The following is a 26297-nucleotide window of genomic DNA, read 5'->3' on the forward strand; positions in this document are numbered from 1 at the left end:
TGATCTTTTCTATTTATTAAAAGACACATTATACAAAATTATCTCACACGCGATAGAATTAAAATTAATCTAGATAGTACTGGATTATGTCTGTATGCCGCACTTAAATGCACTTCAAAAATGCAGCGAGCAGGCGGCGATAATGTATTCATGGCACTCCACGTACGGGCTGCATTTTTAACATAATACGAATACACAGTACACACACATAAAGCAAGTATTTGCAAACGTAAACGATATAATGGAATATCTAGTATGTGATGACAACGAGAGGGAAGCCTCTACTTCATAATTATAATTGATGACGCGATGATGTGAGCTAATGATGACGGTGATATAACACACGGGAACATTTATTCAAAATACTGTACACGACGAATAATATTTTACATAATTATGGTCTACATCTGTGAATATACACATGACATCGAAATTGTACATTTACAAGTATAGATTTATTTAGTGCGAAATCTAAACCAAGAAATATTGTAATTATCCCAACATTTGCAGTTAAGAGATTTATCTACTTATTTCATAATCTGAGTGGGCGAGTGGCGAGCGCCTTTATTATTTAGCTTACTTTGTGGTTAAACACTTTATCTTTGGGTTCCACGTAAATACCATCTCGTCGCAGAGGAAAGTTTTGCGCGTCGCTAGAGACTGGCACAAGCTAAAGTGCAATATAATTAATGTCTTAAACATGGTTTAGATAACGCATATTTTGTTGAATTTACTATTCATTAATTACCCTAGTCTGAATGATGGAAAACCACACATTAAATGCGAAAATGGATCAGCAACATACGCGACTGACAGAATTGATCGAGTGCCAACAAATAATCGGGTCAGCCTGACCTGACCACCTACGAACGTATATAGGTACTCACTTATCTACTTATCAAACATTATACAATGTCATTCGCATAGAAACATTTATATATTACAACTTATTCTTTTATATGAGAGTAACTTGATATGAAACGAACAGCATACGCTCCAGTAGTTTCGTTTTACAAGCGACTGTTCCGCCAGAATTGGATCTAGTTCCTTTAGACGTTGGTATATAATTTAGTCAGAAGATGTGATGAAAACCGAGATAATAATGGAACGGACGAGTAAATCTTTTGTTAATTAACGAAACGTCACCAACAGTCACATTGGCTGACATTTCAGTAGCTCTGACAAAGGCTTTTTATTTTAATGCTTACAACTTACTGGATTGTTAATGGTTCTTGATTTATTAGTGTCTTCGAGCGATGCGACGCGGACATTTTTAGTAAATTGGTGATCTACATAAACGTGTTCAAGTGGGCAGAAGCTCGGCTGAATCGGTAAACCGCCTTCAACTTATGTGCTTACGTAACTCGACTGTTCTGCATGAGAGTTTCATTTGGCACACGCCGACTACGTTACCCACATATAATGTAGATGCTAATTGTTTATTGCTCTCAGATAGCGAGATGCCAGTGTCTCAGATACCTACACGGCTATATTTAGTGCGTTTTGTTGATCCTTAGATTAGAGCGCTTTATTTAACTACCTATCATCTCTGGATGTGCTCAATATTTTGTCCTTTACAAATATATCTGTGAAGCCAAATTATGTTCGCCTACCATGAAACATAATTTATTATGATTTAGTACAGTAACTAAAGAAACTTACGTAATCAAATTTTGAGATAAAAGTGAAATAGCATTTTCATGGCAGGGTACGTAGAACAGCCCCGTCGGTTATACTTTGTTTTTCACGTTTGACCTTTAAGCGTACTGAGAAAATTAAAAATTGTAGCGTTAGACATAAAGGCCACGTTATTTCCAAGAACAGTGATACATAAACCGAGGTATTCATTAGTTGGTAGACGTTGAGCAGGCTTCCCGTTTAATCGGTGTAAAGGCCTTCGTAGAGGGAGCGCGGCATGTGCTCCGCTAGCAAGGACTTGAGCTTCTCCCGGGGGGACACGGGGGTGTAGCGGGCGAGCGGGAACGTGCGTGTCACTCCATCACTCAGCGCACGTGTCACGGCGGTCAGGTCGGCGTCCTAGTGGAAGTAATACAACACATTAGTTATTATACTCACGCCCACCTCCCGTCTGATTGAACTCCTAATCAACCGTAAACAGAAGAAGATAAAATCACTGACTTGAACATTATAAAGTAGGCTCAATGTAATTCACACGCCGCTGGTTTGCTCCTTCGATGTTTACAAGATAAAGTGATTTACATATTTATTTTTCTTCTTTTGCGTCTAAAAATATAAGTTTTTCGTTACGCGAAAAGCGTTTCGTCTGGCTAATTATATAATTCTACAGTCAACATTGGAAATAGAATTAGAATTATGTTCGTTGACGACAACCACTACTATGTGACTAAAAGATTTAATTTGAATTCGTAGAAAGTAAATAGATTGGGACAATTCCACGAAGGATTATGTATACCTAATACAAATAGGGTTTCCATTTGGATATTGATTCACAACTTTTGATATTGTTGGTATCGTACATTAACATTCGTATGTGGATACATACATAATTACGTGATTGTTTATTTGTTCGCCCACATTACCTACGCGGAATTCACCGCGTCTGGTAATTATTGATTTTCCACATTATGGTAATGATGTAGGTACCCGGTTGGTAAAACAATAGAACAACATTAACTTTTGGTTTGAAATCCACTGAGGCGTGCAGCGTTAGCAGTTCTTGCACAAATTAATTTTCGAAAAAGGTTCATAATTTGAAGTTTAGTAATTGTTTTACTTAGGTGTATTCCAGACGTTCAGCTTATCACATATTTAGATTTACCAACGTCGGACATTAGTAGGCTATCAAAGCTTTTAGCTAGCTGTTGGTATCGGTGCTATTGACATTAACACGGCAGAAACTGTCGCTTTGCTAATCGCTATGCGAGGCGAACGGAATCGTTTACACCCTTATAACACTGGCAAAATGCTTTTTCCGTCTGGCTTATTCATTTATTTATTTATTGCTTATTACAAGGTACATTATATATTCTCAAAGGTACAAAATGTCCAACAAAACTGTATACAACAGTTTGTCTGTTGGATCAGATTTTTTAAACTATTGACTTAGGTACATTGGTATTAACTATAGCTATTAAGTTTACAATTAATTACATGTAGTATTAGTATGTAGATAATTTTATTCTTATTTCTAAATATAATATATTGGTAGGTATTATATAATGTTATGTACCTATATAAGTAGTATTAGAAGGTTAATATTAAGTACGTAAGTATGAAAGTCGAAAATTATATAGTAAAATTAGTATAGATATAGATATAGCTTAAGTAAGAAAAGTAGTCGGTAGGTAGGTATTAGTAGTAGTTATATAGTAGGATATTTAATACAATAAAAAGTTAAGGCAGTGTACTAAGTAGGTATTTTTTTAGATTAAGCTTAAATTTATTTTTCTTTTTTTCGTCCCTGATGTCGTCTGGTAAGCTATTGAGTGTGTATGGGACACGCTTTTCTAGCGTTCGGTCTCCATAAACGTTATTGACTCTGGGTACTACATATTTACCAGACGACATCGTTCGGGTGTTATATTTGTTAGACACATTTATTAATAATGATGAATTATGCTCCTGATTACCATGGTTATTAGTTGCGAGTAGGTACTTATGTTTAATGCTTACCGGTAATACCTTGCAAAGTTTATATAGTTTATAATAATCTGTTTTATATTTATTTTTAGTTTTTTTATCCACCAAGAGTTTTAGGAACCTTACTTGTATATTTTCTATTTTTTCTATGTAAGATTTGAAAGCTTAATCCAATACCATGTGGAACCCTTAGAATTTTCTATTTTATTATTCCAAGAACAAATAGGCACCACAGAGGCCTCCCTACAAACAAAGAAAAGGGTGTCAAAACAAGATTTCTTTTTCACGTCGCCCAAAACCTTTTGAAACTTGAGGTTATAAAGTAAGTGCTTGAACATAAAATAACATTCTGAGCTCTTGTGGCCCTACATTTTTTTTGTAATTTCCAACTTCTTTTTTTCATTTTAAAACACGTGTAACCTATTTCAGCAAGCCTTGATATTCAAATTATGGGACGTTAGCTTGTTATAAATTCAGACACACCCTTTTGCGACGTACAGCGAGGCATCGAGGTGAAAATGAGGAATGGTTTCAATATTTTCTGGATCGTAAATGGAATCCCGAAAAATATAGAGACGTAGTCTGTGCCACTCTCACCTACAGCATTAGGATGTCATATTACGTCATATTGACACGTCGCCCCCGTGATTTATAAGAACACAAGCAAAGCTAGAAATACGAAGAAATTAAGCGCAGTCACGTCTTTGCTACTTACAGCGCTTTTGGTGTACTTCTCGAGGCTTCGCAGGGCGTTTTCAAAGTAATCCTCTCCGTATGCGCCTTTTTGTTCGTCGCTAAGTCTCTTCCACATATCGCGGGCTTGTTCCAGAAGTTTCTCCTCGGAAAGCCACGCGCTGCCGGTTGTGTATTCGCCAGCCGCTACTACCACCTGCCAACAGTTCAACTCTCTACTAGTTTCAAACATCGAAGTATATGTAAGAGTTCATTTATGTTTATTCGTGCAGAGTACTCGGAATAAACAGATATATTTTGAGCCTTTCCTGTGAAAATATCACTCCTACCTTTACAGTGTTACATGACTGACCTGTCAAAGGACCATTAGGACATACTTGAGGAAGTTTGTAATTACATTTAACGTTATCCGTTTACCAAAGTGGAACGGATTACATTAGGGAAGTTGCGTGTTCGTTAGTTTCGTGATGCGTAGTAAGTCAAAGTAGTTTATGTATTTTGTGCTTATTAATTTTAATAGCTTTCAAAGAATAACCGAAAATTTATTTTAAAACAAACAGAGTTATTTTCATCATTTCATTACATTTAGTACTTTTTCATGAGGCAAGTATTATGTTTTAACTATTACTTGAAGACTCAGTTTTAGAACTTTTCAAATTTCAACAATCGTGAATTCACGAGTGAGGCGCATTTTGCAGCATCACACATTAATTTCGACATTTTGTTTACCGCATAATCTCACATTTACATAGGTATGTGTACGTTGTGAAAACGTGCGTGTCAATTGGACACGCGTCCAGTTTTAATTGTTACCACATTGGCATGCGATCAATATTGGTCCGTTTATATCCGAGTCTGATGGACATTCCGTATACAGAATGTCGGATACCTACGTAACGTAGTACGTCCGTAGGCCGAGTTACATAATCTGAAGGTTAACAATATCTGGAGCTGCATCTCATATACCTAAACATGCACTATAGTCACTGAACCGAATAGTTTTGATTTAAATATGGCAACCACAAAGCTCTTTACTTCCGTTGTGTGGAACTGTGTTTACCCGTTCGCGGGTATCGTAGTTCTAAATAAATCGCTTTTTAAAAAGGTTAATTGAACATTAATTTTCTTGAATTTTCTGCAATTAATTAAAATGTACGTGCATATTTGCTCACATGACGATAAACCAATTATTTATTCTCTCGACGTCAATTAACGCTATATTTCGTTTATTCGTGACGGCGTGAGTGGGTGCTAGCGGTAATTGACTCCCGTTTTATACAGACGTACTTACTTCCATGTCTTAATGATATTTATAAACCATCAATTTGCACATTCCTTATGTAAATTCGATGTTTGAAAGACGTTGTGAATAGAGTAGCTTTTACATATTTGCAAGAGAACTGTATGCTAACTGGATATTTTAATAAAGTACTCAATGGGAAAACGAAATCAGTTACATTTTTCAGTTTCGGTGAAGGTCGGTCACTACAAATATTATACATCGTTTCACGTGTCTGCAAAATATAATTTATATAAACCTATATAGATTCATATATGTGTCATATAAAACTACAAGTTCGACAGCTGGTCCGTCCAATATCTACATGCAAAACTAAAACTAAGTATATATTATATCTTTAGAATATCTCCAGCGGTGAATCAGTAAACGTGGAAATAAAAATATTGCAGTTGACGTCAGGCGCGAGTTTATTTAGTGCGTCAAAGACTCGGATTTTTATTTAGGTTTAGCGGTATAAACAGAAGAACGTCGGCTGCCAGAATCAAATAAATAAATGAGCGTGAGATTATACATTTAACATTTTTCTTCTCATTATATTTTATAAGTAGTTGGTTCTTATTTATTCAGATTTGAGTTTATGTTTAAACTTTTTCGTTTACGATTTTGGTTAATGTTTCAGAGTTAAATTACTAGCTGAACTCTAAGAAAACTTCTTTATGCAGTCCATAGAAAAGCCCAGTTGTGATTTACATATCGTTTATTAGTTTTAATTATTTCTATTACAGTAAAAGCTTTACTAACTAACAAATAAGGAGTTTGTACCTACGTTTAAAAATATTGTATACCTCAAAAGCTTCACTAATGAATTAGAAATACTAATATCTGACAGTATAGATCTCATTATATTGATGGATAGGAAGCTACATACAAATTGAGTAAACACATTCAATTTCTAATCTCCCGTATAGAACAAGCTTATTGTATGATCATATTGCGATAACCTCGAGGCGTAACACTGAATAATGTATTGTAGTTAGACTGGGTTCTACTGGCACCATAAAGGATAACGAGCATTAAGCTCATTTAAGTGCGCTACAAACTAATCTAAAATTATACCACCTCGTTTGTGATAGTGCGGTGAGACAGCTGTAATATTAAAGGCCTAGAGCAGTGGTTCCCAAACTTATTTTGTCTAATGCCCACTTTGAGAATAAATGTTTTTTTAGCGCCCCCATTTTTTAGGGTTCCTTATCCAAGGAGTAAAACGGGAACCTATTGTTTTCGCTCCTCTGTCCCTCCGTGCGTCCGTCCGTCTGTCACCAGGCGGTATCTCATGAACCGTGATAGTTAGAGAGTTGACATTTTCACAGATGATGTATTCAGTGCCTTTTTTAACTCTACCAGCGCCCTGGGCAAGATTTCAATGGCGCCTTCTAACTGCAATTCAAACCCATACGAAAAACAGACACATTATGTAGTTACCGGAAGCGCGAGCGAAGCGAGCGCGAATTTTTTTTTTATAGATAACAAGTCTTAAAAAATTACGTAAAAGGTAGCCCAATCGTACACAAGTTATTGCTGGTTGGTGAATGCAAAAACACGGGAACATAGCTTCTGATAGCGCGAGCGAAGCGAGCGTGAAAATTTTTGTTATATTTTAGAATTCAAAACAAAAATTAATTAAAATGTAGCCCAAACGTACATAACTCTTTGTTGGTGTTGGCTCCTATGTATTAAAATTTTTTGACTTAATAGTACCGTTTTGGGACTAAGTTCATATGGAAACTAGAAGTTACTTTCTTATGAATAAAAGGACTTAGAAACGACGCTGCCTTTTTGCTAAAATTAAAAAAAATAAAAACAACTGTAAAGTGAAGCAAAACCCGAAAATTTTTGAGTTTTGTATCACTAAAAGTTCTAAACATATATAATAAAAGGCATTTGTGAAATGAAGAAGCCGCGAGCGAAGGGAGCGCGAATTTTTTAGTTTTGGGACATAAAAGTAGTGTTTGTTCGAGAATTTCTCAAATTTAACGCGGAATTAAACACAAATTAAAAGAAACCCTGACGGGATCGACAGTCAGCTCTCGCAGCTCGTCAGCAGTCGTCTTTGTTTCTTCGGCACTCCAATTTTCCGAGTTTGAGCAATCTTTGAATTCATATTAGTTGATGTTCACAAGTTGTTGTTGAGAGTAAATAAAATTACAAATGACCCCCCAGGCCGCTACACAACGCCCCCATTTTCTTTCTGGGTCTCTTACCGCCCCCCTTGAGACCTGCAGCGCCCACAAGGGGGCGTTATCGCCCACTTTGGGAAAGACTGGCCTAGAGGACTGGGTTCCAACCTCTTGACACATTTAAACACATTCAAGGGAGCTACATTAATATATTTGAAGTTAGATGTAAGCTTGCAACAGACATTGATTAAATAGAGTACAAGAAAAAAAACTGTAACAGCACAGAGAATGGTAAATCTCGGGCGACATTTTTTAAACGGGATAGCTCCGTGCCTCCGGTGATTAATCGAAACCTCTTTCGAGAAAATAGTTTTATTTTCTAGGATTCAAAGGATTTGTGAAAGATTATGGTCTAGCACAACTCTTTATCTGACTGGCATAACGTTTTGGGAGAGTTGTTAGTGAGAGAACTATGGCCGAGATTCGTAGGAGTCAGAGGTACAACAGATTAGCAACTAGGCAAAGTGAGCATTAAATGGATTTCCGCTATGTTTGTTGTTAAAGGCAAAATGTAACTGTTCACTGGATATAATTCTCTGATAGATTTCCAACATTGCTAAATTTGAGTGAATAGATACACAAATTCAATACTAGCTTCGGCTCACATACCAAATTTCAACTAAATCGGTCCAACCGTTTTTGTGTGAAAGAATAACAAACATACCTACATCCATACATTATCACAAACTTTCACATTTATAACAATAGTAGGAAGTAGGAAATAGGAAGTCGGACTTGTAAAGTTGAGTTTCTCTTTTTCAATATTTGAAACAGTGATTCAAGTCCATATTTTAGGTATTGCATAGGTACTGTTTAATTTTACCTTGATCAAACTGCCAATAAGAAAGAAATATCGGATACTTTGATTCCCGAAGTTCAAAATCGCTAATCTGTATTGAGCAAGCGTAGGAGTCCTCGTGCTTTTAATGTATGAGTTTAGGTTTTATCCAGGAGTTCGACAACAAAATGACTGACAGGTACGTAAGCTACTTATTACTTTGTTGTAGCTAGTATTTAGTGACTTTTATATCATCTACGAACTTTCATTCTTGGAGACTCTCGAGTACAGTTGAGGGGTCCTACAGAGACACGATATTAGTTTAATCTCGAGAGCGTCTTTAATTGTGTCCCTCTTCTTAAAAGAGTTTGAAATGTTGTGTCCTGTAAATGGCTCACAGATAAAGTTATTCATATGAATAAAGCTACGTTTGGCCAGTTTACAAGGCGTTTTGTTTTTTAAGCAAATGTATACATATGTTTTGTTGCTGTATTACACAATCTTTGTTTCTTTTCTAAAATTGAAAAATCACATATTTTTCCGGGTTAAGGTATGTGGAGGCCTTCCTATCCATCAGCCAAACGTAAGCCCTCCCAAACTGTAACAATTGCATGTCGGGGACCCAAAGCTGATTTGAGAAAACAGTGACACTAAGGCTTGTTAGATTAGCAAACCTACAGCCCAAAAGTTGCCCTTAAAACGTGTTCCTTCTTCTATTTATATTCAATGTTCGTATGAAAAGAAAGTTATAGAGAATTTTAAATTGATGTTTATAAAGTACTTACAAAGCCAAGAAACCAAATACATTAAACTTACGCAATCAACGCCTCGTGGTTTGAGTTCGCGGCGGAGGCAGGCGGCGAGCGCGTCGAGAGCAGCCAGGGAGGCAGCGTGTACTCCTCTCACGGGGGCAGCTACGTGAGTGAGGATCGAGGAGGCGAGCACCACGCGACCACGGGCACGACGAACCAGTGGCAGCATCACTTGCACCAAGCGAGCCGGGCCTGGATAAAATCATTGGTTCAATGGCAATATACTTACCAAGGACTAATTGAATCAAGCAGTGGAAGCTCTAGAAGGAACGGGTGGGTTCTACTCAGTAAGAAGTCGATAACTCCCTTCCGCTCCGCTAACGGAGGAAAGGATTTTATGATTTGCCATCTCCCGGAAAAAGGACGTATTATTGCTCTTTTTTATTCGCTTTTATTTTATAGGGTCAAAACAGGTTTTATGTAGGGTTAGTATAGAATTATTTACGCCTCATTCGACAGTTTGAGTATCTGCATATCGAAGTCCGGTAAATATTGTATCTTCTCCCTACTCTTATTTTACATAGCTCTATCGGTGCAAATAGCTGTAACGAATCGTTTTTGAGGATATTAAATTGAATTTCATAGCTGAAAGCTGTCGCACCAGGTGTAGCTATTATAGTGACGAGTTTTTCCAATAATTGAGCCTTTAAGGGCTCGAACGTTTTACCGACATTTTTCCATTTTATTGAAAAAAGTTTATACATAGATTCGGTCATAGAAAAGCCGTCATTGTTTGAGTACCTTTAGATAAAATGTGGTTTGTCGTAATACTTGTCCTACAAAATCTTTTGAAAACTAAAGATTTTTTCCTTGCAGCTAATTAGTATACCGCTAAGGATAAATTCCTGGACTTAATTAACTAAGAAAACGTGTTCTCTTTTGTTTCATGTAATGAAATCTGCTTTTTTCATTCCCGATGTTACGTCTTTCATTACGATGTTAATATTATTTTTGAAATATGGTATGGTGGTATAAAAGTGGTAAGTAAAAGTGGTTTTTGCACTGAAGTAGTTTATGAATATTTCAATGGAAAGCGTTATAGCAAAAAATGAACACGGAATTTGTTTTACAGCGAAAATTTATTGAGTAAACAAATTGTTATTGGATTGCGTCGATAAAAATGCCGATATTAAATCTCATAAAACTATTTATACCAAATACCGAATCTGTAACAAGTGTAAGCAAATAGATTCTAACGATATAATTTTAACGTCTGTGTATTTTAGCCAGCCAGAATCAATTTGTTAACCAAATTAATGGCTCATTTGGATATCAATTACTGAGCAAACAATGAGGAACACAGATGTATTATGTTTTATGTATAGCCAACTTTCTTCATACAGACTGCTAACGCCATCTAGTGACATTTTCTCGCAACGTTTCGTAGGGCGGCGTAGTACCGCGTAGCTAGGACTTACCCAGCAGGTTGACATCCATCGCTCGCTTGATGACGGAGAAAGGCACCCACTCTAGTTCGCCGAGCGCACACCACGACTCGCAGTTGACGATGGCCCACAACCCTTGGGCGCCCTCTGGTAGATGATCCACGATGTACAATGAGGCAGACAGAATCTGTCGCAACAAAATTTGTTCATGTTAGGTACTGAAAAGATACGCTATTGTCGCTAGATATCGTCTGCATGAAGTTCATGAAAGATGGCGTATACATGAAAGTTCATGAAAGGATTTGAACTATGCACATAGGCACGCAGTCATCCTTAAACTTATTTTTATTTACGAAGTTGTCACATAAACTTAAAAAAGACTTGTGTGACGAAAAATAGTACCTATAAATAAATAATCCGAGTTTTTAATTACATGAATCAAAGATGCATCTAGGTGTGGTTCATTAGTGTAAAATTAACTAAAAAAGTTCATTATGTTTTATTTTGGTCACATAAAACTTTTCCTATATGAAATTATTTTGTGTTTTCATGCTGGTTAAGTATAATTGAGTTAAAATAGCCGTTAAATAACATGTTCTAAATACTGAATTATGATGACGACTAGGAACAGCCCACTCGCTATACAATCACTTATATAGTTTGCTGTGATTGTATGAATTAATATGTCATTAAGGTTATTGTAGTGGGTGCACATATAGGGTTGCCAAAAAATAAAATCGGACGCAACATTCAGCCAAACATTTCGTCTACATCAGAATATTTAACATTTATATTTTAAATGTCAGTTTTTTTACTTGTGTTTTTTACAAAGATTCGATAATTAACCAAGAATATAAAATTGACCTTTGTAAATTGGAGTGTTTTTTTTGCACATATTCCACACTATTCCACACCAATGCCTATCAACATATGGTTATGAAAATTAATGAATTATAAATGCACTATTAGAGAGAAAAGATTTTATATAAACTGATAGTTATTCACAGATAATATTTTGGGCTGATCGCGACTATAACTGCAAATGCGAAAACGTTACAACGTAGAAAATGGTAGGAACTACTTCATCAAAGATTTACAAGTTTTATTAGGTATTTATTCGTTTCGGTATAAAGAAAACTTTTATCACTTGATAGGCGCAACCAAAATAGACAGATAGCGAATTGCAAGTTTGTTTCACTCCAGAATTTGGGCAATTAATCTTATCAAAGTTGGGAACGCTCTCCGAATCGTAAATACATTTTGAACTTGTGTGTTATCAGCCGTCGACGGAGCGGAAGATACAAAGGGAAGAAAAAGGTATTTTTCAACGAATGTGCACCAAATTAGTCGAATTTGTAGCGCGATTCAGAACATCTTTTTTAATGTTGTAAAACGTGGGCGGTCGGCTCCGACCTCGTGATTGTAACATTTTCTTTTTCGTTGCCAACCTGAATTAATTTAGAGTCGAGTACATTCCTAAATTGGGGTTTGCTAGGAGCGGTACACGTACAAAATTAATTCACAAAGACTTTAGCTATGTACTGTATACTAGCGGCTTCACTATGAAGCTAGAATGGATAAGACTTTGCCGAGATATTCAAAATTACATTAAAGATACTTATTTACACAAAACAGGATTTACGGATTTACCTAACAACCCTAAAAGCTAACCTACCTTAATAAACTGCTCTGTGTTTTAGACTGAAGTAAGGGGTTTCTTTTTTATAAGATTTACATTTTTTTGTTCATTAAGGAGTTATTTTTAGCATGTTGACATAGTCATTAATTAGTCACACACAGTAGATTAATTAGTCAAAGCTAATAATGAAGTATGTATAATCAATTCATCAATCAATAATAAGTAATAATAGTAGTTATTTTACGTAAGACATCTAGTTTCTTCGAATTTGATGAAATCTCGATATTGAAATCATGTAAAAACGCAGAGAATAAGAAATATAAAACAAGATATTCATTTAAACAATTACAAAATAGATTCATTTAAATGGTTAGTAATTTTAAGACAATAAAGTTATTGGGAAATAATACCGAAATAACTGTATTAACCACACTATTTTTTTAGAAGCAAGGTTGAACAGTTTTTCTTAATTTACCTGAGTTTCAGAAGTGATATCAAGCTGAAGCGTGTGTAATCTTCCTGAGCAGTCTTCTTTGAGCATGTCGGCGTCAATGTTGCCAGCTTTGCTTTGGAATCCGGCGAACACATGGTAGCCGAGGTCGTCTAAACGTCTAGCTAGAGCGTTCCCCAGCACGTTGTCACAGCCCGTCACCAGAACGGCTTTTCCTGCCGCTGTTACCTATAACAATATCATATTAATTCAATGTGACATAGCAATACGTCCCACATGGGGTCAACGAAAGAGATCATTCGTAAGAAATTAAAATAACAAATCCATAAGGTCACGGAATAAGTTACCCTCGCCTTTCACTTACACTTTAGCCTTATCACAACTCGGTGAACCCTTTCAATCATGCTCGTATTGTTCCTATGCCTAAAATAATTATATCTCATTAGGGTACGAACGTTTTGCTATATCTGATATAAGGGGCGGGCGACGAAATTAAGTTTTCGTCGAAAATAGATGGCGACAGCTTGATTGATGTCCGTTATAATAACAGCTGAGTGAATATTTTATTCAAGCATTTGTTAGTACCTACCTATGCGTGACGCAGTGACGTTCGAGGTTAACTATTTCAGGGTTGCCTGATCGTTAATTCTTAATCTTGTAGTCCTCTCACTGTTCGGAGTCACGCACCAATCACACATCGTGTTTGCATATATTGAATAATGTCTCTTAAAACTAGTTTGTTCCCAAATATAGTTTTTTAAACTTGAAACATTTTTCCGCCTCTAATGTTATAATATTTATGTATAGTGTTTGCTATGGGCCTTGATGCCTGATTTAAATAAATAAATAAATAAAAATAAATAAAAGCTTGAAAACACTGTTTGCATAAATAAAAAAAAATTGTTTCTGGATAAATAAAATATTAATTTATTTGAATTAGGTACAATTTTCATAATCATACAGTTTTATAGGCGGCACTGTTTTCTTTCATTCATAGTTTATAAAACCGAAAGTTTAAATGTAGTTTCTTTCATAAAAATATTTGGAGTTAGTAAGAAAACACCATGAATATTTTATTTAGTAGTGTCTATTCAGTAAAAACACGACCATTAACCTATTTTAAATCGGACTTTCGAATGGATTGATGACGCAAGGACGGAGGCTGGCACAATGGTACAATTGTTGCAATCTCCTTGGCAATTTGTAATGCGACACATTCGCACTGACATTTTAGGGGTAATATTACACAATATCTCAGAATATTTATTTTATAAGGTGAATATGCGTTTTTATGACGCCCGGTTTTAAGTGTTTATTTGCGTTAGGTACTTAAGTTTGCATTTATTTTTTTATGGAATATGCTAAAATTGTAGTAGGTACTCTTACAACTTTTTTATTTTGATGACTTATGCATGACAGTGTGCATGCTGTATACATTCTTTGAAGTCGATCATTTTCAGAGTAAACCTATGCAAAGTACAAGGCAAAATCTAGTGCCAATGTTATCTCATTCATCTCGGAATGCTACGTGATTCATATTCGTTATGCAGATTTAGCAATTACAGCGAAATGTTTTTACTTTTGTGAACTTGAATGTTTCAGTTACAAATGCTCTTATTGCTAGGCAATTTCGTTGTCTTTTTTCCTTCAAAAATCGAGTTATTCAAACCCCCCCCAGAGAGGCTGCGACCTGATTCGTTATGCTCTACTCAGCTCAGGTAATCTTCTAGATGTTTATTCGTAGAAAATGAACCAAGGCGTATTCTCATGAGGCCTAGATACTTTATTACTTCCCACATTATGTATTTTTGCCTGATTTGCTACATGCCCGATATCTTTGTCTAGTCTTAAGGTTTTGTTATATTATATAAAAGTACATTTAAGAAACCAATAGACAAATGAAATGAAAATGTTAGTTTTGTTTTAATAAAACCGTACGTGGGTTTTACCTTCGCCTGAAAATTGTGAAGCAAAACCTATTATTCCTATTATGAGAGAGTACATAACATTTTCATATTATGATTAATAATGGAGTTCATAAATTAACCTATAAAAGGAGAAACGTGTGAGCTACAAAAAGTCTTTGAATGTAGAGAAAGATTTTATTAATCGTCATATAAACTTTATTCTGTTATGTTTCAAAAGCACTCGTACCATTCTCACAAAGAAATATAAAGATAAAATCAGACTACGTGAGCATTTTTATTGTAAACCTAAGTTCAAGTTATTCTAACATTCATTCTGTACTTACAGCCATGTCGTAAGTAACAGTAAATACAAAATATTCGTCTTAGTATAATCGGATGAAACAGATTTGCTAGTCTAGCCACGTTTGGGCGAGGTACAGTCAAAATACAAGACCTCGGTAAACAAGACTTCAGATTCACGGCGCTTCCAGTCTTACTGTATTTAGGCACTCATAATTTAACTGACAAATAGCTGTTAGTCATCAAAGAAAATTAATCTATGGAAACCTCAGTTGAATATTCATAAAGAAGCGCCTTCTACTCGTTGTGACCTCAGTTATAATGGATCTTACACTAAAACTAATTTTAATAAGCTTATTGGTTCTCTAAGCATTTCATTTCCTCTTATCTAAATTATTATAGCTTCAGCCTGGTCGGGTCGAATAAAAACGATGGAAATTCGGCACGTAACGGCTTATGTCTCTAGGTAACGTTTAAGTTCCTTCACCCCGCTGCCGAAGTCGATTTGTTTTGGTCAAAACTGAACTCTAAATGTTTTTAATTCTATTATTGTATTTTGAAACGTATCCAGTGAAGGTTACTGACGTTCCCATGTGAAGTAGGTCGCGGCAAGTGGCAACACATTTCATGAACTAATAATACCAAGAGTGCACAAATGCGTGTTTCTAGCTCTCGTCAAGAATATTGGTGACGCACGATCTGCTCCATGTAATCTGTTCCCATTTGGCATTTAATCTTTATTTAGTAGTGAGTCGTTCTGCGATCGGGCAACCAACAAGGGCACAGTGTGGGTGTTAACGACTTTCTTAGGGGAAACTTTTCTCTTATCCATTGCTGTACGACTTTTAATTCCATTTGAATCGACTTCAACAGTTCTTTCACGATCTTTCTATCTAGTAGTTCTATAACTAGTGTACCTATTTATGGATTTAGGATGCTAGATGCAAAACATTCATTTGTAGCTGTGTCACCAACCTTAAACTTAGGAAAATTCTTTCTATTATAAGAAATCGATGTCATATACATACATACACCATGGTAATAAGAGAATCAAATGTCTGATGAGTCATGAGTGCATGAGACCCCATTCGACGAAATACTCGTAGGTGTGCGTGACATATGTAATTTACAGTAAACATTCACGGTACTTCTAGGATTGGAAACGTTTAAATGAACCTTAAACTTGATCAATTTGCTTAAACAGCGCTACGGTCGTTGCAGTGCCACAGTATATTACCAACGACTATAAATCAAATGATAAATGGTTTCCAGGTTTTAATGCAATTTCTATTCCTGCCTTCGTATGTGGTCAAGTAGTTAAATGCTTGGCACAAGTTCATTACAAATACAAGGTGCCAATGATTGAACACAGTGCCCGAAACTCGTTCAGTTCAGACTGTAGAACTAAATTGATTTCGTATACATTTAATAGAAATAGTTTACTGTGCAGGTCAAATCTGGAATTCGTCCTTTGTTACTTGCCAGGAGAGGCACCTATTTGCGAATGTGTTGATAACTGGGTACTAACGTGCTACGTGTCATGTCTGAGATAGGTTATAGCGGCGGAATCAATCAGCGTGTGCACGGAAACTGATACTTCAGCGCTATTAATAAACGTATATTTATAGTTCAAAACGTACATTCAATAGGGACAAATGAAGCTCAAGTGGGCTTTATTTCCCATTTAAATAAACCTGGCAAAGCATAATTGTTTATCACTAACAAATACCCAGTTGCGTAAATTAAATTGTGGAAATTTAAATTGTTGCATGCGGGAGGCTGAGAGCTACGATATGAATATTCATTGATTTAAATGAGTTTGAGCAGGTGCTACAGCTGTTTTCTTTATACAATAAAGTGTATGAGCTCCTTCATACAGGAATTTCCAACTATGAATTTGTTGTGAAAAGCGGTGGGACCGTAGTTTAAGTCATAATTTATGACGCTACTTACTTGAAACAAAATTTTATGCCTTTGCCATTTATGTTTTGTTTATGAAAAAAGTCTGCAAACATCCTTTATTTTTGTGCATTTTCATATTTAATTTTGGAACTTAGCAAAACATAATGTGCGTTTGCCATTATATTCAAAAAGTTAAAGAAATATACATTTGTTTATTGCTATGAACTTAGTGGCTATGAACCATACTTACCTACGTAGATTTTAATAAAATTATTAAGCTATTAATCTCTAGGTACTTGGTATCAAGATAAAAAGTATATTTACACGAAAAGTGTAGCTTGCTTAGATGGCATGGCTCGTATTTGATGCCTTCATGGGTTTTTGACTTAGAAAACTTTTTGCCATGTTATTTTACAATATTGCAAGCTGAAACTACACAGGAATTATGTTTGATTACGTACACTTGTTTACGTCCCTATTTGTAAAATGTCATCAAGATACGGCAAATTAAGTTATTCTGAATAATGGTAATTTTTAAAGACTTGGCCTTTCAAACTTGAACTTTGTCAGCGAATTTGTATTTAATGAGCTCAAACTTACAGCGGCCTACCCGACTTGTAAAACATTTGATTAGGTACATTGTACATAAAAATGGGATGTTGTTGAAAACTTCTTCTCTTTCACATGACGTTTTTAAATATTAAGTTATTGGTGTTATTCATCTTTAGGTTTACACATTCCCGAGTGTCGGTATCACGAGCAGTCATAAAATATATGTCATTCTTATAGCTCAAGTTTTTATTCGTCATATCAAGTCAACAGCGTATACATATCCAAGCTAATTAAATTAGTTAATTTTCAAGTCCGTGTATGCATTGACCACCACCCTCAAACCCCCTTTAACATCAGCTAGTTCTATAGCTAGGAAAAGACACAATGACGAACAAACTTCCTAACAGTTACGACTAAACCAAAGTACTGATGCAATTTACCTGTAGATTATGGTAGAACCACAGCGAACCAGTGACGGAGATGGAAAACCAGAGGAAGAGTGTGAAGACGGATACGGAGCTCAGGTGCATCGCGTTCAGTACCGTGGACAGTACCACGGCTAGAGCGTGGCACAGCACTATGGGGAGCGCGCATCTGTCGATTATGTCCCATGGCACCTCCTGTGAATAATAACATGTCATTTAAAGATTAATAACACTAAAAGTCACACTTATAAAAAAAAAGATCTCTTTGAACTTGTATACCGCCACACTTTTGAAATCCATCATTCGAATAAACGTCATTCATATTAATTTAATTATGCTTGTTTATGTCGCGTGAAATGTTGAAGGATTTCAATAAACAAGTTTTAGGTTCTCGTTCTTAGGTAAGGATAATACCAACCCTATCAAACAGTTTTGAAGTTGTTACGAAAAGGTTACAGGTTCAAAATTAACAAGTAAAGATTGTATTTCAAACAGAAGACAAGTGTGAAACTTTAAACTCTAAATATTTACTTGATTACAGAGTGTTAACGTTAATGTATACAAAAACTTTAGTTCGCGTTGCAAGGTCAATGGACGCTAACATTATTCAATAAAAAACATAAGAAAAAACATACAGGGGTTAATTTCCCGTAAACCTGCACAGGTTGAATCTTATTTCAAAGAAAATTGTGCGGTATGAAACATAAAAGTGACGGGCATTGTAGGTACCGTTCCTGGACATAAACTTCATTATTAGCACACTTACGCATTAGTAGTCATATTAAATCTACTCGTAGAACGTGACTGTATTCTTATTTATCATATAAATTAGCAATTTTAAGCGAGAAGAATGCATTTGTATGGTATACCACCTCATTACACTGTGTCATGTTGTTTCACATTTTCAAAGCCGACATAGTTTCCACAAGGTCGATGAAATGATGAGCATTTTTTAAAAATTAGTGACATTAATGGTGACAGGTCCTTCAAAACTAGGGCACGTGCTATTTACAGATATAAACTGTTCATTTATTTAAACAGCCATCACAGCCAAAGAAAAACAAGCTTCCCCATATATTTTGCACGAGTTTAAAAAGTGTGAAAACATTTCTGCTTCTGATTAGATGATGGACTAAAACCCAATAATGTAATGGGATAATTTCATCTACTTATAAACATAGTGTTCAATAAGTGCTCGTTGTTTGAACTGTCAAACACCACAACTTCCTTGAGTTCTTCTGCTACGGACGCTGAGAGTCTCCTGCATAATAGTGTCCCTAAGTGTGACGCTATTTTTAGTTTTGAGCAAATAACGCCAACTGATGTTATTAACGTTTTTAATTCACTGAACTTAAAAAACAGTGGTGACTATTGGGGCATTTCCATTAAACTATTAAAGAATATAATCGTCATTGTTGCCCCCTATCTTGCTATCACATTTAATAAATGTATTGAAACCGGAGTTTTTCCTGACCTCATGAAACTAAGTAAAGTCATTCCCTTATTTAAATCAGGCGATAAGAAGGATGTAAATAATTTTAGACCCATATCCATCTTACCCGCTTTTAGTAAAATATTCGAAAAATTAGTACTCAAGCAGTTACAAAGATATTTCAATGTTAATAGCCTCCTTCATAGTGAACAATATGGCTTTACAAAAGGTCGTTCAACAACAGATGCTGGTGTAGCTCTTTTAAAACACATTTTTAATGCGTGGGAAAACTCTCAGAATGCCATTGGAGTATTCTGTGATCTCTCCAAAGCATTCGATTGCGTGCACCACGATACGCTTCTACGTAAATTACGTTATTACGGAGTCCAAAATGAAGCTCTTAGCGTAATAGAATCATATTTAAATAACAGAGTGCAATGCGTAGATGTCAATGGCGTCAAATCATCAGGTTTATCTGTCCAATTAGGTGTGCCACAGGGCTCAATATTAGGTCCGTTCTTATTCCTGGTATATATTAATGATCTACCATTCCATCTGAAGAATATCTGTGACGTTGTACTGTTTGCAGATGACACTTCACTTATTTTTAAAGTCGACAGAAATAGGGATCAATTTAACGACGTAAACAGTGCACTTTCGTTGGTTACACACTGGTTTAGTACTAATAACTTGGTCTTAAATGCGAAGAAAACAAAATGCCTTAAATTTACTCTACCGAACGTGAAAAACCTAGGCCCGAATATTATTTTAAGTAACGAGGTTCTAGAAACTGTCGAATCCACAGTATTTCTTGGTATATCAGTCGATAGCAGACTTCAGTGGGGCTCGCACATAGCTAGCCTCGCGGGAAGGCTTAGCTCAGCTGCGTACGCCGTCAGAAAAGTAAGACAATTCACTGACGTAGAAACAGCTCGAGTAGTCTATTTTAGCTACTTTCACAGCGTTATGTCGTACGGTATTCTTCTGTGGGGCAAAGCTGCTGATATTCAAAACATATTTGTTTTACAAAAACGAGCTGTTCGTGCGATATACCGGTTAGGTAGTAGACATTCGCTAAGAGAGCTCTTTAAAGAAATAGGCATTCTTACTGTGGCATCACAATTTATCTATGCCAATATACTTTACATTAGGCAAAATATTCATTTGTACACCAAAAAAAGCGATGTTCACAGTATTAACACTAGAAACAAGCACAAACTGTGTGTACCCACTCACAGACTTCATAAGGTTCATGGATCATTTTTGGGGCTCGGTATCCGCTTTTACAATAAACTACCTCTAACTTTACTACAATTACCGTTTCATGCATTTAAATTACAAGTAAAGTCAATTCTTTCAAAGAAGGCTTATTATAGCATTAATGATTATTTAAATGATAGGAATAGTTGGTCGCTAAGTTGAACGCAAGGCAGCTCATTCTTGTTATCGCTATAACTAAATCTTAAACTTATTATGATTATTTTTTACATTGATTGACATTACTTCAGACATTAATTCTGATTTTTTCTTTTTTTAATTACTTTGGGAACTTCTGTTAAATTTTACTTAGCGTTGTTGCTTTATGGCTTGCTAGTACTGCAGTACTTCTTACATGTTCTACTTTTGTTGAATAGCTGCAAGCACGTCATGCTCCCTTAGACGGTATGGCCAGCGGTAGCGTTGGGGGTCGGGTTGTCCCCTTCCCTCAAAAATGTGCGAAGGGGGCGATGGCTGATCCTCGCGTTATACTCGTGAACGGGTGCTGCTGGCGGTACCAGGTCGTGTTGGTAGCTGTTGACACTATTAATAATAGTATGATTTTCTATTAGCTTTTTTTGGAGAAAATAATAATACTGTAGTCCTAGCAGGTACACCTTGTTTGTGTTGTACAGCTACAACATAACCATCTGCGCATGTGGGTGGGCACGCCGATTTTATGCTTATGTTAAAAATACATTTTTATTTCAGTAACAGGAGGCTTTAGATACAGTTAATAGACTATAAGTAATGCTTGAGTGCTTAGTATTTATGGGTATAAATCTGTGTGCTAGCCTACTTGTGTTAAGTTTGTATTGTTTTTTCTTTCCTAATTTTATATAATGGTTATCATGTGATAATGATATTTTTATTTGACTTGTTTTGTATACATTCTGGTTCTTCAAACCTTACAGACAGACATGTGTTGCTGGGGAGTTTGTTGCGCCACTTCTTCTTCCCAGCAAAAACACATAGGAAGTGGTGAAGGGCGGGCGTTTTGGGGGCTGTCTTTTTTTTTTGACGTTCGAAAAGTGCTGATTTATCAGCCTAATTTGAATAAACGATTTTGAGTTTGAGTTTGAGTTTGAGTTTGAGTCATAAGCGTGACTGAGTGAAATGCAAAAATAGCTTTTACAAGTACTACCGTCCAACACTTTAAACAACTGGCTTTTAAACTTCTGATACTCGAGTCGTTCTCGACGACGACGGTTCAATGTGACATCTCATTTAGAAAGTACCTTTCAATGAAAAGCTCTCAAAATGCCACCGACGTCGGTCAAATGTAGATGAAGTATAATTGTATTTTATATCTTTATCCAAAGGTCATACATGATAATCGCTTCAAGGTATAGTGCAGTTTATTTTCGTATGAAAAGCAATAAAGAGACAATCTTTGTTTGCGTAGTTGTCACACAGATTGTGTTTATGATTCGTCTTCGTGCGACACAAATAGAACGAATGGAAATTTTCAAAACACACGCTAGTTGTCGGAGTATTCGCGTTTTATACAAGTTTTAAATTGGTCGTTTGTGGCGGTTCAACTTCCTGTGTTCATATTTTTGACGATCATGTAGATTTGTAGATCATAATTTTGTTTAGATCGGATGTGCTGATATTTTTTGTTGGGGAGCAAAAGTAGGGACTATATTTATTTTTTTTTTTATATAAAAATGTTAGTGACCATAATTTATAAGGAAAAGAATCGACGGTGTTATTAGCACCTATATATTCTCTTGTACGGAATTTGGAGCCCTTAAACATCTCATAATACGTCCCTTGCGCGGTCTTTAAGCATCTTACGAAGGCACTTCAGTAAATGTGTTTACAATCTCCTAATGTTTTACACCCATCTAAGCATACATTTACTCGGAGTGTTCAGTGTAGAAATAACACATGATTACCGAATTGAATGGGATATCTCTGATACCGTTCTTTAAATCTGTTTAAATATTTATTACGCAATCCAATTTTACGTGCAAATATTTATTACTGTGCCATATTTGAATGTTTACACATTGTTATATCATCGCACGTTCACATTTAATAAATACACATTAGTAATAAACCTACGCTCTATACATTATTACGTGTTATTTTCACATCATCAATTCTGTTGTGGAAATGATAATGATATACTGTTGTTCTACTTAATTATGGAAGATAAGTATCATAAAATATTACATACAAAAATTTTCGATGAGGCAACGTTAATTTTGACGCAAATAACATTACCAGATCGAATTAGAATGCAATTACGTAGTCGTACTATGTCATCATCAAGAAGTGTGCGATTAGAAATTATTTTGGAATTTCCTTAGCTAAAATATGTATATTTCTGATATTTTTATTAGCTCTTATTTATCATCATTATAAAATTACACGACTTTTCTTTGATGACATACTATGTTTTTTTCCTATTTTATTATGAAGGTCACGAGTAACGTTGAAAAATATCATTGCAAAACATTATGATGTATGAAAGCTTTGGGAAAAAATCGATTATCCTATCAATAAATCGTAGACCAAGGTCCCCGAGTGCTGAGGGAAATTCCCGAGTTGAAGTCAAATAAATCAAGAACATAAAACCCACACAGATACGTAAATCACTATTACTTCTAAATGGCTATATGAGGCATAAACTATTGTAAGTTTTACGTTGACATTTTCAGCAAACGTGATACTCTTATGTTAAAGCGTCTTTTACAAAAACCGTTGAGCACATTTTGATTTTATTAAATTAATTTATTGGCTTAATGAGACTATTATATTTAACAACTTGAGATATAAATTCTATGTTAATGACGTGTTAAACTTTTTGATTGCAATTTAAGTGCCAACTTTGTTTTATAATGTCTCTGATATTTTGTGTCTTATTTTATTTTATAAGTTTTCCTGTCTGCGTTCGTTCGTATTAAAATAATAATAAACATTATTTTAACAAACTAAAATCTTCGAGTCTTGATGAAAGAAACTTCTTTAGTTTAGTTCTATCCACATTCACTAAATGAGCTGCTAGGTTAAAATTATAACGAAACTAACTTACAACCTACTTACGAAAGTCTTAGAACTAAGAAATTAGTTTACACGTATCTACGTGTGAATACTAAAGCTACCCAACTTAAATAAAAAGGAATAATGACTCGATTGTGGTTGTGGCTGTTACTGCTAACTTTTCATATAGGTATATTGTACAGTTATTACTTTATTTTTATGGGGGTATATTATTAGTCCACATAAGTTAAAATTAATTAAAAGTGCGTGTTAGAAAAATGAATATCAAAAATCAACTCCTTTTTATATCATGTCATCGAACACATTGAACTATCGATCGTTCTTGTTTTAGGAAGCTTCATACCACAAGTTCAATGACCGGCCACAGTCATTAAGAAAATGCCGAAATATTGAAGAGCACGTGTGACGCCACATGTTTGGTTCGATATTAAAAATAGTAATTACTACTAATATCTAGTAATAGTTTTACCTGTGACGTAGATTGTGAGCCTTTGATGAGCGAACCGCGTCGTGCTGACGGCCGGCGGTGCATCGACGGCGCGGTAATGGACGCTCGCCGGGTCACGTCTCCCGCAACCATGGCTACTCGATCAGCTGCCTCCTATACCACTGCAGTTAACAGGTATCTTTTACTATCTTGTGATTGACAATTTAGAATTGAGACCCAAGATTAAATATACTCCGAGTCAATCTATGAATGTGAATGAATTTCCCCTTAAATTATTTGGTGCCAGTTATTCATGAAAAACGTGAATGTTTCTGTTCGTTTCAGAGAACAAGCGAAGGTGTGTCTGCAAGCAGCCCCGGTGCGTTGTCACAAATAGAAAGTGCAGCCGATGTAAATGTCGCGAATCTGAGTGGAGTGCGATGCGACCGGCAGCCGCGGCCGGCCCGGCTGACACGCGTTTATTTTTAAGCCAACGGTCACTGTGGCGACCTAAAACGTATGCCTGTGCTAGATTTATATGATTTTTGATAGACGTCGCGTGGGTGAGAATAATTTAAAACTCTGATCGAAATGAGAATATAATCGCAGCATTGTGATCGACTGTTTACTGCGCCTACATCAATTGGAAATCTAAATCGGGCAGGGTTTTATTTGCAATTCCTTTTTCATGAATGGGGAAATTGTGTCTGTTTCGGAAGCTGTAGGATTGTTGTGTTGATACAATATAAGAAGTAAAAGTTAATGACCATTAACGCTGTTTATAAAGAAATATAAATCGTCACAATATATTTAAGGTATTTTCTATCGACTAGTAGATCATTTTTTTATAACAATTTTTTCAGAAATTCAGATTACTTGAAAACTATAAAGTGTAAAAATATTGTCAAGAAACTTTTATAGTATGTTTTACAGTCATTGCAATCGTAAATACAAGCTTTCTTTTACAAACGATTCTATGTGATGGTTAAGTAAGTTTCTTTAGTAGTACATTGTACATACCGACATATTTTCTTTATATAGTAGTACATTGTACATACCGACATATTTTTTTATTGAACATCAAAAATGTCTCGCAAAAAATATAGATAGGTAAGTAACTGATCCAAAATATTGGCTTATTTCCAAATAATAAATATTTATCTTGAACGAGTATCAAATCGTTAAATGATTTTGAGAACTATTTTAAGTAATTACTCAAAAAAATATAAGTATTATGTAGGTATTTTATGTAACACATTCTACCAAATGTTTATTATGTTTCAAATATTTGTTATTCCAAACATTTTTTTCTGCGAATGCGTATTTTGTTGCCTTTTAGAGGTGTTTTATATAAAAATAAGTTAAGACTCAACTCAAAGTTCTTTGTAAAGTGCCTTTGTTGCCACATTATTGTATTTCCATTCTAAACAATTTGTCTTAGAGTCGGTACACACTTTGTTAGCTGTATGTTTACTGTGAAGACTTTGTAAGATTTTAAAAGGCTTTCAAACTTTTCTTTATTAAGTTCTTAAAAGGGGAGGGCTTTTGGATTTCTCGTTATTCACTTGTGACTTTTGTAAATTAACGGTCTTTGTTTAATTAGAAGCTGCGTTAATAATGGAATGTACACATTCAATTAATTTTTATGAACAACATTTTCTTTATTGGAATATTCTAGAAAATCTAGCAACTTGATAGCCGTGGTTTAAGAAAACACATTTAAGTGTAGCTATGAGTAACAGTGATAATTTTGCACGAAATAATTCTATAAACTTTTATACTAAAAGAAACGTTTGTAGAACGCACTGTTCAAAAATTGCTTTAAATTAACGAATTTTCTTATTAGTACAGAAAAGAAAAGATGCTGAAAATTATTATAATAATGACTTAAATATTTTGTCTAAGCAGTTTCACATACAACTGGTCACCAAAGATCGCACGTATATCCAACTATCGACTACAGTATACTTGTAATATCACTTGAACATGTAAAACACTCAATAGAATACTCGATACTGACAGAAAACTAAATATTCACTTAATTAAATTCAGCGACAAAGAATTAAATTTTCACGTACATGGAATAAAAAGAGTATTGTAGAAGTGGTGTTATCGTATGTGGGGCGGTGCGCGGAGGCATGCGCGGACGCTAGGCGGGCGGCGCAGGTCGGGCGCGGGCGCTCACTGTGGGCCGGCCCGCCGCGCGCGCAGCCGCATTCACGCATGC

The 26297-nt window shown here is 35.4% G+C and overlaps 1 protein-coding gene across 1 annotated transcript; it reads right to left on the reverse strand.

Annotated features, from left to right (window-relative positions):
• LOC124633806 (D-beta-hydroxybutyrate dehydrogenase, mitochondrial) lies at nt 1-26297 on the reverse strand. Its single transcript, XM_047169153.1, has 8 exons — nt 26149-26297; nt 24113-24252; nt 17958-18137; nt 12881-13084; nt 10800-10953; nt 9386-9573; nt 4337-4510; nt 1-2037 (listed from the first exon to the last, which is right to left on the reverse strand). The coding sequence occupies exons 2-8, from the start codon at nt 24221-24223 to the stop codon at nt 1879-1881; spliced, it is 1170 nt and encodes a 389-aa protein (XP_047025109.1). The 5' UTR covers nt 24224-24252; nt 26149-26297; the 3' UTR covers nt 1-1878.

This window comes from Helicoverpa zea, chromosome 10 (genome assembly GCF_022581195.2).
Source record: "Helicoverpa zea isolate HzStark_Cry1AcR chromosome 10, ilHelZeax1.1, whole genome shotgun sequence".
Classification (NCBI taxonomy): domain Eukaryota; kingdom Metazoa; phylum Arthropoda; class Insecta; order Lepidoptera; family Noctuidae; genus Helicoverpa; species Helicoverpa zea.

Bases quoted from the DNA above. Each gene is read 5' to 3' on its own strand.
- LOC124633806 (XM_047169153.1), bottom strand. From the start codon at position 24,223: ATGGTTGCGGGAGACGTGACCCGGCGAGCGTCCATTACCGCGCCGTCG. The intron at 13,085-17,957 runs GTAAATTGCATC...ATATTGTTATAG, and splicing joins GGTTCTACCATAATCTACAG to GTAACAGCGGCAGGAAAAGC. The intron at 2,038-4,336 runs GTAAGTAGCAAA...TACTTCCACTAG, and splicing joins AGAAGTACACCAAAAGCGCT to GACGCCGACCTGACCGCCGT.